This window comes from Glycine max, chromosome 4 (assembly GCF_000004515.6).
Source record: "Glycine max cultivar Williams 82 chromosome 4, Glycine_max_v4.0, whole genome shotgun sequence".
Classification (NCBI taxonomy): domain Eukaryota; kingdom Viridiplantae; phylum Streptophyta; class Magnoliopsida; order Fabales; family Fabaceae; genus Glycine; species Glycine max.
The window spans coordinates 46304539-46320605 of record NC_016091.4 but is presented as its reverse complement, the minus strand read 5'-3'; the positions used below and the strand labels follow the sequence as shown (position 1 = coordinate 46320605).

The 16067-nt window shown below is 29.2% G+C and overlaps 2 protein-coding genes across 2 annotated transcripts in view; both read left to right on the top strand.

The window, feature by feature from the left end:
* Positions 1-3921: 3921 nt before the first annotated feature.
* LOC100799549 (phosphatidylinositol transfer protein 3) lies at positions 3922-6740 on the top strand. The gene is made up of 6 exons (XM_003523130.5): positions 3922-4315; positions 4809-5067; positions 5183-5219; positions 6011-6116; positions 6238-6348; positions 6431-6740. The coding sequence occupies exons 1-6, from the start codon at positions 4151-4153 to the stop codon at positions 6545-6547; spliced, it is 795 nt and encodes a 264-aa protein (XP_003523178.1). The 5' UTR covers positions 3922-4150; the 3' UTR covers positions 6548-6740.
* An 8269-nt stretch (positions 6741-15009) lies between these two features.
* The window catches only part of LOC100799720 (protein UNIFOLIATA-like), a 3244-nt gene continuing 2186 nt past the window's right edge, over positions 15010-16067 (top strand). The window contains exons 1-2 of the mRNA XM_041014675.1: positions 15010-15517; positions 16001-16060. Of these exons, the coding sequence (XP_040870609.1) occupies positions 15040-15517; positions 16001-16060 (538 nt within the window). The 5' untranslated portion in view covers positions 15010-15039. The remainder of the gene's footprint in view (positions 15518-16000; positions 16061-16067) is intronic.

Here is a 16067-nt window from a genome sequence, read left to right as displayed (position 1 = left end):
ATTTATTTTAAGATGATATGTTTATGATGATATGACACTCCTATCCTAACATGATAATATGACCCACATGCTATTATAAAATTCTTTCCATAAATCTGCCAGCTTCATTTTTTTGTGTGAAAATGTCACACTATGCACATAACACTGACAAATCGGGCATCACCCAACCGATTTCCTCAACAACTTTTTTTTTAATTTATGATTTTTTTTCTTTATTTTTTTATTTTTATTAATATTTGTTAAAACTTATTTTGGTAAATAATAATCAATAGTTAATTATTTATTTTTTAAATAATTTTTAAATCGGCATGAAATAAAATTTTGAAGGTGTTTAAAGTTTTTCATGGTAAGTTTTTGAGAATTTTTTATTATGCATATTGGTTTTTTATTTTGTTTGAACAATAATGTATTACCGTACTTTTCATGTAAATGATTAGAAGAGTATAACTTTTATGAATGCAATGGTGGTAAATAAAAAAAGTTTTAAAATCGTGTTAAAAACTTTAAAAAAATCACCTTTTTTTCATTTAAACAGTTTTTTATGATGACTTTTTTGCATTATTTTTCTTATAAACTTTAATCACTATTAAGAAAAAAATATATGTATTGATAATATAAAATTATTTTACTGTGAGTCATTCAATTGTAAACTATTATTTATCATAAATTTTATTGATTTTTATAAAATTACCATAAAAGAGTTATGCAAATCATGATTTATGATTAGATAATAGGATAACAAATGCTTGGGAAAATAAAAGAGTAAATTTCTTTTAATAAAAAAACTGTTGAGAAATCTATTTTGGGACAATCAATTTCTCACAGTATTTTATTTAAAAAGAATAAGGAAAAGAAGCATTAAGCTCCCTTAAATTTTGTTGTTTTTCTTTTTTTGCAAATAGGGACCCTCAACTTCAATTTTATCATAATTAATTCTTAAATTATACTTCTGCTTCAAATAGTCACCATGAACTTTAAAATTATTATAATTGATATTTACATTTTAACTTTTTCATAAATAGACACCTTAAACTTTAATTGCATTTCAATTAATCTTTAAAATTTATCTTTTTACTAATATTTTTTCAACTTTTTTATCTTAAATGTTAATTATTCTTTTTTTTGTTGCAACTCATTTTTTTTCATATTTAAAATATAATAAATAATATAAATTTAAAAGATATATATAAAAGGGGAAATAATAACATAAATAAAAAATATTTTTAATTTTATTTTTTAATTTTATTGTGTTTTAATGTTTGAAAAAGTGATTTATAAAAAAAATAATAGACAGTTTAGATTAAATAAATAAAAAATTGAGATTATTTTGTTAGTAATTTAACTCCAATTTAATATAAGATTTTGTTTATGAAATGGGTTATTTTTAAGAATTAATTGAAATGAAATTCAAATTAAGTGTATATATGTAAAAGAAGTACAAAATTAAAGCTTATGGTATCAATTTGCAAAAGAAATAAAATTTAAGGATCAATTCAAACAAAATTAAAGTTTAGAATATGTATTTGTAAAAAGAATAAAGTTTAACATGACTAAATACTCTTTTGTTTTTAAAATTTATAATAAAAGTTGTAACCCGATTTAATGTCATCGTGAATATGTGTCATTTTCACACATAAAATGGAAATTGTGAGCATTCTGTACAATTAAAGATTAGAAACTGTGGCAGATTTATAAAAAGAGTCAACATAACATTGACAGGTACTGATGTAACACATAAGTATGTGTTTTGGATTCTTGCGTCATCTGTTACCTTAATACGTCATTGTTATGTTATTATTAACATTTCATATTAATACTTTTCATTAAAAAATGAATGATAAATTAACGGTAAATCAAAATTATTAAATTAAAAAAATATGATGCTTACCTAAAAAACACATGATGGCAAAATATGCAATATATTTTTTTAAGAGTCAAATTAATCAATCGGAAAATTATAGAGAATAAAAATAAATTTAAGCATATTTTTTTATAATTTTTAATTAAGTTATTGATTTTCTTCCATTAGATTCCTGAACTTGAATTTTTTTTAGTAAGATCCCTGTAATAATAGGTACCTAATTAAAAACAAATATAAGTTTAAGGATATAATTAAAAAAAAACAATTTAGGAAGCTAATTAAAATATTTCATAGTTCATAGACTTAATAAAAAAAAATTACTAACTTCTACACGGTAGTATTATTATCTATGTAGGTAAGTAAGAATTAAGAATATGTTAGGTAAAAAATACTAGCATGCAACAATTGATAATTTTTAATTAGATTTTTTGAATTATTTATCATTTTAAATCAGATAGATAAACTTTTTTTTTTTCTTTCAGTTGAATATTTGAATTTTTAAACAAAATTCAATTAGGTTCATGTGAGACTTAACTATTTATTTTTTAATTAGATTCTTATGAAATTTAATTAAAAATCAAATACACATTCAGAGGTCGATTTTTTTTAAAAAATCAGATATCTAATAAAAAATTATTAAAAAGTTCATGGCCTTATAAATTAATTTATCTTTTTTAAATAACAAACTGAATAAGAGAAACAAGCGTTAATGAATATTTATGATTATGCAGTAAAAAAAACTATTTATGATTACATTATAGTGTAATTTTTGTTTTACATTCTAAAAGCAAGATGGATCTGGGATTTTTGTGACCTAGACGAATTAAGAAAATTATATTCCATAGTCCTTTGAATTTTGTCTTTCTTACAAAATCATTATATGTAATACTATTTAATCTATCTTGTTAGATAATAGGTTTCAAATAAAAATTTAACAATTTCAAATAAAATAAATTTCTTTCGGTATATGCAATAATAACAACATAGTAGTATTATTTTGTAAGTTATACATACTTTAATAAAACAATTAAATATCTTAAAATAATTCAATATCATAAAATTTGATTTTGATTCAATGGTTAGAAATTCTCTAATGACTTTTAATTCTTCAAATAAATTTTCACTATTAAGATCATCAAAACTATCATATTTTAAATCAATTTCAATTTTTATTATTTACTTTTTTTTCCCTAGTTTATCTCTCTTTACATTTTGCAACCCAACTAAATAAAAATAACTTATACCCACATTGACATTGCTATATTATAATTTTGTACTCACACCCCCAATTCCCAAACTTGTAAACAACTAAACACACACTTGATGAAAAAAAACCTAAATGTATGAGAAATTCAAGGAGGGATCAATAAGTGTGGTACAACTCGGGTTTGAGATTTCAGCTGAGCAAGAGAGGTTAAGATTCACAAATCACGATTTATAAACAATGGTTTATGACAAAAGCACTTAGTCATTATCCTCCATTACTTATCTATATCCTGATTCTTGCTATCGTGAAACGACTAGACCTCCGTTATGATAATAACGAGACATAAAGTGACAAAAAGATTAGAGAGAATGAGACATTGATTTTAATAATGAAAAAACCTTTAAGGCAAATTAACAATAATGTAACATGATTATTCAAGTGATCCAACATAATACGTGGACAACAAGAAGACTAAAGAGAGATCAATGGTGGAGAGATTAAAGGGAAAGAGAGAAAGTTTTAAACTCTTTTTTACACAATTACATTAACATTAATAGAAATGAAAGGAAAAAACATCCCATACCTTTTTTTATGCTTAACATTGTACTTGTCAATTTTTCTCCATAATTGTTGACAAATTTTTATTGATAAGTAAAAATATCACATTTAGTTGACTAATTACTGGTAATGATTTTTCCAAAAAAAATTATTGAAACTTATTTTATTTTTTATAATATAGTTTCAATATAATTTAAAATTATATGAAATTTGTATTTTAATATTTATATGAACTAAATAAAATTTATTGGTATCCCTTTAAAAATGGACCATCGATGGTTATCCAGCTCAAGCATGCTCAAGGATACCACCGTCTAAAAGTTAATTAATTGAAGCGCACCTCAAATCTAACTGGGTAGTTGAACACTCGAAAAACTCCCGTCAATACGAACCACCAAAGTCACCACCAAAAGGTTATCAGCATTTAATAGCCAAAAAATAAAAACACATTTTGCTTGTCATTGTTATTAGTCAGAAGCTAGAAATTCGTGTTGAGTGTTGAGTTGAGGCAGAGATTCAAGAGAATGGAGGGTGTGAGCCCCGAGCCCCTGAGATCAGAATTGGATTCCAAATCCAAACATGACACAGCAAAAGAAGATGATGACGCTTTGAAAGACAGCACTGAAGCCGAAGTCACCAAAATTCGTCTCATGAGAGCCTTTGTTGAAAGCCGAGATCCCTCTTCCAAGGTACCCAATAGAGCTAAAGTTGTCATGTTTTTTTTTCTGTTACAACTAAATTAACTGTCATGGCTTTATGCCCTTTTTCTCTTTCTAAAAGTAGCATTTTGGTGTCAACGGTACTCTTTGCTTAGATCAAACATAGTCTCCGACAGATACTTTGTGAATCATATTGGTATACCTTTGTTTGTTTTTACCATGTTATCAGTATTTGTAAATGATTAATTTTTGTTGGATAACCTACAACTCGAGACTTTGTTTAAAAGATTTGAGTTGAATTAGAATGCTGGTATATGGATAAAACTAATATGACCATGATATTTCTTCTCTTGGGATAAGCACAGTGGAATACCCAAAAGCAAAAAATGTCTTTTTTTTTTTAAAAAATCTGAACTGTTGTGATTATTTAAAATGAAAAATTGATGATGCCCAATTGGTTTGTTTCACTACAACACCAATTAGTTTGAAATTTTAATTTGATTTAGCCTTGGTGGGTGAGCAGGAAGAAAATGATTTGATGATGAGAAGATTCTTGCGGGCTCGTAGTTTGGATGTGGAGAAGGCTTCGGCAATGTTCCTTAAGTACTTGAAATGGAAGCGTTCATTTGTTCCAAATGGTTGCATATCACCGTCAGAGATTGCCGAAGATATTGCACAGGACAAGGTGTTTACGCAAGGACTCGACAAGAAGGGTCGACCTATAGTTGTTACCTTTGCTGCAAAACATTTTCAAAGCAAAAATGGTGCCGATGGTTTCAAACGTATGTTCCTCACTTGAGATCCCTTTACAATTCAATTCCTAATAACAGCCTTTCATTTCAAGTCCTCTTATTATAGTTGGTACAGAATAATGACAAGTACTCTTTCTGAATGCAGGGTATGTGGTGTTTGTTCTTGAGAAGCTTTGTTCAAGGTAAATCCCTTTTTCTGTTATTTCAATTCCGGCCAATTTTAGTCATTGACATTACGAAAAAATAAGTTGAATTCTTAGTTTCAGTTTTTGAATAAAGGATAAAATATAAGTTTGGTCCAGTTTGGTCCTTTTCTCCCCAAGTAAAAATATAAGTTGAATTCTTAGTTTCAATTTTAGTCTAAAACTCCTTTTCTCCCCAAGTAAAAATAAAGGATAAAATATAAGTTTGGTCCAGTTTTTGAATTTTTAGTTTCAGTTTGGTCTGTTAGGTTTAAAAAGTATTGGTCCCTTCGGGCATTACTATTAGACTAAAATGATCCTTTCAAAAAAATTTGTAGTGTCAATTTTTGTTGAGGTGATATCTTACGGTTTGGCACATCTCAATTGACTAAAATAGTGTTGTAAACTGATGGAAGGACCAACATAATCTAGAGACACTTCAAAGGATCAAAGTAAAACCTTGTAAACCAACGTAACGAAACTGAAACAAACAATTCATACAAGAAACCAAAATTATATTTAACCAAAAATAAAGGGCTGCCATACGTTAGTCTGGGAACTAGGATATATGTGCTGCTGCACTTTCAACCATATAGATGCCTACACTTAGAACTGTGAAAGGAGATATAAGGTTAGTTGGGTGGTTAAGAAAGAAGAAAAAGAGAAAAGGTAGTGCGTTCGATTCGATACCTGGTGCTAACAAAAAAATTAACAAATTAACAATTAATAAAAAAAACTTAGAACTGTGAATTTAGTTAGAAGATTGTTAATGCATCCATTTAACATGTCAGGATGCCACCGGGGCAAGAAAAGTTTCTTGCCATTGCAGACATTAAAGGATGGGCATACGTAAACAGTGACCTTCGTGGATACCTTAATTCTCTATCCATTTTGCAGGTATAGGTCTTCCTCCCTTCATTGACCATTTCTCTCCATAGATCTTGTGCACAAGTTTTTTGTGTGTTTTTAATTGGAAACATGAAGACCTCATAATCATATCCCTTTTTTCTGATTGCAGGATTGCTACCCTGAAAGATTGGGGAAGATGCTTATTGTACACGCACCTTATATGTTTATGAAAATTTGGAAAATGATTTACCCTTTCATTGATGAAAATACCAAGAAAAAGGTGACACTTCAAATTTATAATGCATATTACATATGTATGAGATGTTGTAGGAGCATATTTTGAATGTTGCACTTTCTTGCAGATCGTATTCGTGGAGAACAAAAAGCTGAAATCAACATTGCTAGAAGAGATAGAGGAGAGTCAAATCCCGGATATATACGGAGGCCAAATGCCATTAGTTCCTATCCAGAATAGCTGATTAAAATCATTGAAAGCCTTTTTGGCCAATTTATTTTCTCCAAATAATTTCAACTTCTGTACCAGGAGTTAAATGCAGATTGGAGTTCTCTAGTTGGTCAGATTATCTTAGCAGATTCACATAAACTTGATTATGCATTGCTTAATGCTTATATAAAGCAGGCTATTATGCAATATATTTTTTAGAATTCCAATGCACATCCTCAAATTCCAAAACACAAAGTAAAAAAAGAAACAATTTGCTGCTTATAAGCTCTACCAACTGAAATCTACTAGCACTTATTCTTTTGGTCCAACCATATGTATAAGATTCGGAATCTACTTTGCCCCATCTATGTCTATATCCAGTACATCTATAAATTAACCACAGCCGTCTATATATAGTCCATAATGAAGAATATCTACATTATTATTAATAGTAGATTACAAGTTATATCCTATAATTTGGGTCACTCCTACAGTGTGAAAGGGTGCACAATTGCCCCCGTTTGTTAAACAACAATGAATGCAAATCTAAACTTGCTGTATTTTCCACTTTTCAGTCATGTCTCAATTTTCTACTTCTCTTCTTTTTTTTTTTTTCCACCTCTTTAGACATCGAACAATCCTTAACTTTACATTCACAAACTAATTCAGATGGTGTATCGGAATATTAATATGTAAGATATTTATAAATCAAAATGTAATATCTTCGATAAAAAATATAAATTGTATATTTTATTTGATATATAATAATTTTATTATATTATAAAAAATATAAGAATAATACAACAAAAAATAATGTATTATAACTTTATTCAACTCTGCATCAATGCGTGATATATCAAGGTATATGATCTTGAAATTTTCATATTGACTAATGATATTATCAAATTAAAATATATAGCTGAAGATAAATTTTATTAGACTCAACCCAAAATCTAAAATGATATTAACATCTATCATTGCAATTATTGTTGGTTCTATCCCGCTACCCACCATCAAACTATTATTAGAATACTCACAAATATCTTTTCTAGTGCTCAGTGTGAGAGGAGTGTGTTAAAGATTTCATATCTATCAATAATATAACCAAATTTAAAATTATGTGTGGGGAGAGGAAAACCTCACTTTGCCAACCGAACGAGTTTGATTCACATTCATATTCTAATATGGTATAAGTCTATCATATTGATTATTATTGTGTCTATCATGCCACCTCTATTGCGTTATTATTGAATCACTTGCATATATCGGATCATTGACATCAGGATCGAGGAGGGACATCGTTCATCAATTTCCATGGATATAGAAGTTTTTGTCTTTGACGCTGAAATTGAGTTATGATTCTGCCATGGCAGCTAGAGCAAGTCCTATCATCTTCTTTGCCACTGCTTATTAAATCAATGGTGGCTTTTTGCGTAGTCTATTTTTCCATTTAAATATTTTTGGACACTTTTCAAAATGGAAGTGTAACGAATCTACTGATTGGACTCGATGCTTTCAGCTTAATATTTGAAGGCCCAATCAAATCAAATACTCCCCATGGCACCTTGTGTGCAGACTAATATTGCATCAAGGATCATTGGTAATTAGGCAAGATAGGTCATAATATATTTAAATTCTGAATTTATTTTTTATTTTAAAATTTTCTTATCTTTTAAAGTTGTAAACAAAATAATAATTATGTTTTACTACTCTAAAGTGGTGAATTTTTTTTTTTGACAACTTTAAATTATAATTAAAAAAATAATAAATTAATGTCATAAAATATTTATGATTTCAATTAAAAAATAATATTATAATAGATGTTTCGAATTTTAATAACATTTGTTATGGTTTATTCCTATCGAGATATTAATTTGAAATTTACCCCCAAATAATAAATTAAAAAAAAACATTGTCACCTTTGACCAGGGAAAAACAACCACCAAGGAAATTTATTGGTGGTGAAGATGTGGAATCCAAAGTGATCATAATTAATTTTCTTAGCTCTTTGAGTTTTCCTGAGTTTATTTATTTATTTTTAGTTCTTTGAGTTTTTTTTTTATGTTTTTAGTTGAAGATTTGGTTTTTTTTATAGAAAGGAGACAATGAGAAAGAAGCGAGGAAGGAGGAAGAAAATTGTTTGGTATAAGAGCATCTTCAATGGGAGATACTTCCATGATTTTTTAGGCTAAGGAACTGTTTTTTGTGAGTTCTTCTGGATTGGAGCATAGTAACGTAGTAAAGTGGATTCCTTCGTTGCTAAGAATAATTTTTTATATAAGAACATCTCTAATGCAAGAAACTCATATGGGTTTCTTAATCATCTTTTTGTGGTCCCCGCAGTGTCATGTCATTCATAAGAAACTCATAAAATTTTACTCCAATACAAGAAATCGTAAGAAACCGCAAAAAATCCAAACATTAGAGTTTCTTATATAAGAAATTATTCTTAGCAATGAAGGAATCCACTTTGTCACGTCACTATGCTCCAATGTAGAAGAACTTACAAGAAATCGTTTCTTAGCCTAAGAAATCATGGAAGCACCTCCCATTGAAGATGCTCTAAGAAATTCTAATGGTTGGATTTCTTACGATTTCTTATAATTTCTTGCATTGAAATAAAATTTATATAAGTTTTTTATAAATGACATGACACTGCAAGAACCACAAAAAATGATACGGGAACCACAAAAAAATAATTAAAAAACTCATATAAATTTCTTGCATTAGAGATACATTATACATTACTACTCCGTCGCAGTTAAAATGGCAAGACGAAAATTAACATAAAATTTGAGATTACATACAAAAAGTTAAGGATACAATCGAGTAAAATAAACAAATAATGGTGAAATTAATACTTCAAAAAAAATACAAAAAGACGAAAAATACATCTTTATCAATTTAAAATTGTATACTACTTTACTTACATAGTGTACATTATTTAAAATTACTACAATGTTACTCCATCTTTAAAAAATAGCTTAATAATTGACTAAAATACAAAACACTGTAATTCAAGCATGCATTGAATAACTAAAACATATTTTTCGAACTTTCGCATTCTGCAATCACTGCATTTGAATAAAGAACCTGTAACAAGTGGTGGCTGATGAGATGATGGTGAGTGACACTATGAGAAACTCAGCCAACCTTTTGTTTTTAAATATAAAAAAAATTAAGTGAATTAAATTTTAAAAACTTATTAGGATTAAGAAATATATTAAAAATATTTATAAATTATTCACAATTAAGGATTTTATATCAACAGCATGAATCTAACTTATCCTTAAGAAATATGAATCTGTATCTTATCATTGGATCAATCTTCATTATACTTCAGTCAACCTTTATTAAATATTAATTAATAATAATGTGTGTTGTGATGTTGGAAGTAGTGGTCTTTGAAAGTACAGAAATGAATCAGGCTTTTTTTGCTTTACAGAGCTTTAGGCCAACTGTAACAACCTGAAGGTTTCTGTACTTTCCCTGAATCACTGTTTCACGTTGCCAAGGAATAGTAGTGTATGTAATGTTGCTTATTAATTACTACTTAAATACTCGTGTATCCTACACTTTCACTATCATTTGTTTCCCATTAATATTTTACTGTTCACTGACGTACTTTGTTGTCTGTTTCCTTCATGAGTGAGTCTTCCTGCTTTGTAAAAAGCTAAAAACCTCAGTGAGATTTTCTGTGTGATTCTGTAACAGTAACCGAATCACTCATGAAATGAATGCTTTGCTAAGCAACCCACCTTTCTCCATTCAGTTCATATGACTCCATCAATGTATACGTACTTTGCTTTTTAAAGGAACTCAATTCAGCTCTATCTTTTTTGGAAAATTCTCTAAATTTAAACAAGATACTACATTTTATTATTTCTGCAGAAAATAAGTGCATTTTTTTTAAGATACAATATACTCCATATTCACTGGTATACAACTCCTAAACTACGTAGATTTCATGATCCATATCCCAAGAGTTTTCATAATTTAACAATTATTAATGTTGCAACTTAATACTAGTATTTTCCATGAACCATGATCCATTCATGATCTTTTTTACTGCCAGATTTTTCATGATCTTTGTTAATTATTATAAAGTCTTCAATTTTCTATACGGGAAGTTCAGTGTTTTTTTTAATAGTGTGTGTGAAGTATTTATAAATTTTTTCAAATAAATATAATTTTATAAAATTGATTATAATTAAAAAGGTTAAATTAAATTTATTTTATATATTGAAATTAATATTATAATAATTTAAAACAAGTTCTTAGTCTAACTAATAGGATATTGGGATGAGAAAAAAAATAAAAGAAAGAAAGAAGAGAAAAAGGTATAATTAACAAAAGAAACTAAATAGAAATATATATGTATTGTTTAGAATTTAGATTGGTAGAAATAAAAAATAAAAGAATTTCTCTGACTTTATAAAAGAATCAATAATTTTTGTTATTAACAAGATTTTATGTTTACAAATATTTTAATATTTTCTAATACAATATTACTTATTTTAGTTCTTGAAAAGATGCCATTATTTTAATCTTGAGAATATTTATTTATTTTAGATAGCGCTTAAAATGAAAAAAAAAATATATTTTAATATTAGAGGGAGCAAAATAATAATTGTTTTTCTAAGATGACCAAATTCGAATATTAATAATATTAGACAAACCTAAAACATATTTTTTTAAAAAAATAAACCTAAAAGATATTTTACTCATTTTCTTTATGTATAAATTAAATATCATTTCTAAACAAAAAGTTGTATGTACTATGCAGGCTTCTTGATGTTAATTTAGTGTTTGCATTTGATTACACGGCTAAATTAAAGGGTTGGGAAACAAAACCTTCTATATTGTTTCGCATCTAAGTCTGTTGACCTTGTTGACTTGTTCAGACGAGGCCCAAGGGACGAAATATTTATTTGGTGGCCTCAATGTTATATAAAGTTTTCTTTTTCTTCGTTTTTATCCTCTTCCAAAGATTATTTTTTTAAAAAAAAGGACTCTTCCAAAGAGGTTAAGTACCACATTTTTTTTATCTAATTTATCTGCTTTAAATTTTATCTTTTTGCATTTTCACTAAAATAAGCAAAGCGTAAGTACATTTTTAACGTTTAATCAAAGGCATATAAATAGAACTAAAAATGTCTAAGTTGAAAAAATACAAAAAAAAAACACCAAAATAATATATTTTTTCTATAAGAAACATAAATGTCATTTCGTTGAAGATTCAAAATTATAGCATGTTGTATATAAATTAATTAACGGAGAGAAATAAATGATTTTATATACATGTATAGTCAAGCATACCCATAATCGAAATTCATTATTTATTATGATATCATCTAAGAGTCCTAAACCATAATAAATAACAAATAAAATAAATATGCTATTTTAAAAACAAATAAAATAAATATATATAATTTATAAAACTTATGCTGCAAAAAAATTCCAATGCTGACAACACATTATAATTGACGTAAAATATATGACATTTAATTTAATTTCTAGGAAATATATTATATTGGCGTAAAATATATGACATTTAATTTCTGCAAAAAACCATACATCATTAATTTTCGGGAAATATATTATATTGGCGTAAAATATATGACATTTAATTTCTATAAAAGGTGTTAACAATATCAAAATTAAACCAAAAAAATAAAAATAAAAACCAACGTTACAAAAATATCAAATGAAAGTTATATGAAGCAAAACATTCATCAATCCAAATATTCTATACAAGCTGTTGATGTAGGAAAATTTCCAAACCCACACTAATAAAATGAGTCATCTTAGACGACGACTTGACCCACCAAATTCTCCATCTATATGCAACGATTATGTTTCTCATTTATGTAAAAGAATAAAATCCCCCGAGAAATTTTTAGTCGATGAAGGCAATGAGAGAAATTTGATGGTAATTCGAAATCTATTAATTGTTGTCTTGAATTGTTCTACACAGAACAAGAACAAGTAGAACAACAAAAAAACATAAATAGATGAAAAAGTATTTTTATAAAATTAACTTTATATTATTATTAATTTATTTAAAATTTTATTATTTATCATTAATATTATAAAATACATAAATAAAAAATTAATGTTATATTAAAAAAAATTATTTTAAAATAATTTTATTTCTCTTGCGTGACAATTATAATGAAAAGCAGAACTAACATTGTTTTAGAAAATTTTGGATTCATTGTTGAATTATATTTACATAAAATTTACATAATAATAAAATATTATAAATATCTTAGTGACATTTCTATAGAATTTATTGGCTGTTTTCTGGGAAGAATTGATTAGGTTTGAGTGACTTTTTGCATTAAACCATAACTGTAGGCTCAGCCACTTAGGTTATGACAGAAAGTTGCTGGTTGGTTATAAGGCCTTCACCGTACTGGGTATTACGGACTTCGATATTTTTCAGCTGCCGTCCTACGCTACACCTAATATTACATGTGAACTAGTAATTCTTATTTTCGACGTATAACTTAACTGCATGAGACAAATATATCTCTACACACTTGATGATACATGTGGTGGGGAAAAAAAGAATAAAAATGAGGTAGAGATAAGATGAATGAGGAAAATTTTCATTTTTGTTATATCTTCCCCCTTTTCTTAAGCATTCAATCCCTCCACTTTATTTGAGCGATGTTTACTCTTCAAAATATATAGATTAATTGATCTTTAACTGTCATTTAAAGGATATTTTGGTGAGTATTAAAAAAGTATTAAATTATTCTCATTTTATTAGGTAAAATGAAAGTGATGTTAGACAAATATGACAAAAATAATGAACAAATTAATATAATCTTATTGTAAATGAAAGTTTTTTTCAGTCAAACCTCTCCCTGGAGAACAAGGATCGATCACCTGCAGTTGATAAATGAATTGTCGGCTCCTGCAGCTACATCAACACAATGCAAATTAAATCGTGTATATATTTTTGTTATTGTTTCATTTTTTGCAATATGCAGTTAATTGTTGCAATCACAAAAGAATCCTATTTTTTTCCACAAAAAATTGAAGGAAATGTTGCCATATAAATTACAATTTATAAGGAGTTATACATGCATTTATCTTTCTAGACACCCAGAAATTTAAACTAATGACTACTGCGATTTTTTCAAATAAAAATCTTCTCAATTATCCAGAGCTAAAATTGCTTTTTTGTTTGTAAACTTTGGCTCACTGAAATGATCATATCACTCACATTATTTGTTTAACAATTAAAGCTGTAGTTATCTATATGAAAGTAAAAGTGAAAATGAAATGATTTTTTGATGGATTAGTAGGAGATCGACGAGTTAAAAGTTATCTTTTGAGGTTGTCTTTAGGATGAAAGTGTCATGAAAAGAAGATATGTTGCGTTGGAAAGTCTTGAGAGAACAATTTCACGGGAATGTCTAGCAGATAAAATTTGATTACAGACGAGACAACGCGAGAGAATAAGAGTCGCTAGGATCAATAAATTCCTGTGGAATTGGTTGGTACATAGACAAAGTAAACGCCTTCCCAAGACATTTTTCACGTACTAAATTAAACTTCTACTATTTGGTTCATAATCGTAACACCGCCACCTCAAAACACAACGTGAACGACAATGAGGCCAAAAGTTAACCTAGGCAATTACCACGTAAGAAGAGTGTTGGTTGTCCGAATTTTCATGCATGCCTTTGCCTTTCCAAACGTTCAAATCAGGCCATCATAATCACATAGCTAAGCCAACCCAAAAAGGCCACTCTCACAGTTGTTTAAGTAAAACTGTAAGACTGTGAGGACCACCCTAATTAAGTATACACCATCACATATATGAGCAAACAAGCGACGAACCCAAAAAATAACAGTCAAATCAAAGGTCAAACCTCATTTTCTCAATACACATGAAAAATTATAGCATAAATTCAAAATCATCATAATCCCGATTACCCTTCACATAAAAGATAACTTATTATTATTAATTCTATACAAATTAAAAAAAAATTAAATTAACTACTAAATAAATGAATTAAATGATGTAAGATTATTTCAATTTAACTAATAATTTTATATTTAAATTTTTGATATACATGTGTTAAATATTCGAATATAAAATTTTATTATTCATAATCTTATTCTACTCAAATATTATAACCTCAATACTAATTAATCATGTGTCATGTAAAAAATGATTAACACTGTAACTATAAAATAATTTCTCTTCAATGAAACCTTCTAGTTTGTTTGGGGGCAGTCCAGTTTCATAGTAACCAAATGGAAAGTAACCCTGAAGAGTTTCAAGAAAGATCTAACTGAGACACAAAAGGAGGTAAGGAATCCCAACCCCCAAACAGTCTCGGGAAAAACACCCACCCCGGAATCAAATCAGAATGATACAGAAAGGGGCATTTCGGGAAATTAACCTCTCTCTCTCTCTTTCGCCACCTTTATGCCTTTTGCCTTTATTTCCACCCAAACAGTACAACACACACGCACCCTTGCACTCTTCACTTTCCAACCCCCATGGATCCGGACGCATTCACCGCCAGCCTATTCAAGTGGGACCCACGTACCGTCCTCCCACCCGCTCCGGCGCCGCCCCCGCGCCCGTCCCTCCTCGAATACGCGATGGCTCCCCCGCCGGTGACCACGGCGTTCCACCCTGCAAGGACGGCGGCTCCGCGCGAGCTCGGAGGACTGGAGGAGCTTTTCCAGGCCTACGGCATCCGCTACTACACGGCGGCGAAGATCGCCGAGCTTGGGTTCACGGTGAGCACGCTGGTGGACATGAAAGACGAGGAGCTCGACGACATGATGAACAGCCTTTCCCAGATTTTCCGCTGGGACCTCCTCGTCGGCGAGCGCTACGGCATCAAAGCCGCCGTCAGAGCCGAACGCCGCCGCGTCGAAGACGACGACATCAAGCGCCGCAACAACAACAGCAACAACCTCCTCTCCACGGACACCACCACCAACGCCCTCGACGCCCTCTCTCAAGAAGGTACCATACACCATACACCATACACTTATTTTAAACCTAATTAACCTACACACACATAACACACTCCTCTTGCTGTAGTTCTAACTGTGTCCTCGTTTATCTTTTTGTGTCATTATGATTATTATTATATAATACTATATAATCGTTTTAGCCAATTAAATTTGGAACAAAAGTTTGAGTTGCTAATTTATACTACTGTTATATTAAACTACTGTTCTATGCTGTATCATATCATAAATAAAGTCAGCAGCAGATACTAGCATAGCTAATAGGCTGAGCAACAATTTGTTTGTTATTCTATGAGTACTGTATGGCATGAATGAGATGGACTTCGTGTTATGCGTATATGCAAAGAATATCTGTTCCGAAACAACAGTCTCTTCTATATATATACACACACACACACACACGTTGAAGAATTAGTCTTTGACTCTCGGTCCAGAAGAATTATGTAAATACTATATGGGATATGATATATTGTAGGGTTGTCAGAGGAGCCGGTGGTGCAACGAGAGAAGGAGGCGGAGGGGAGCGGGGGAAGGAGCACGTG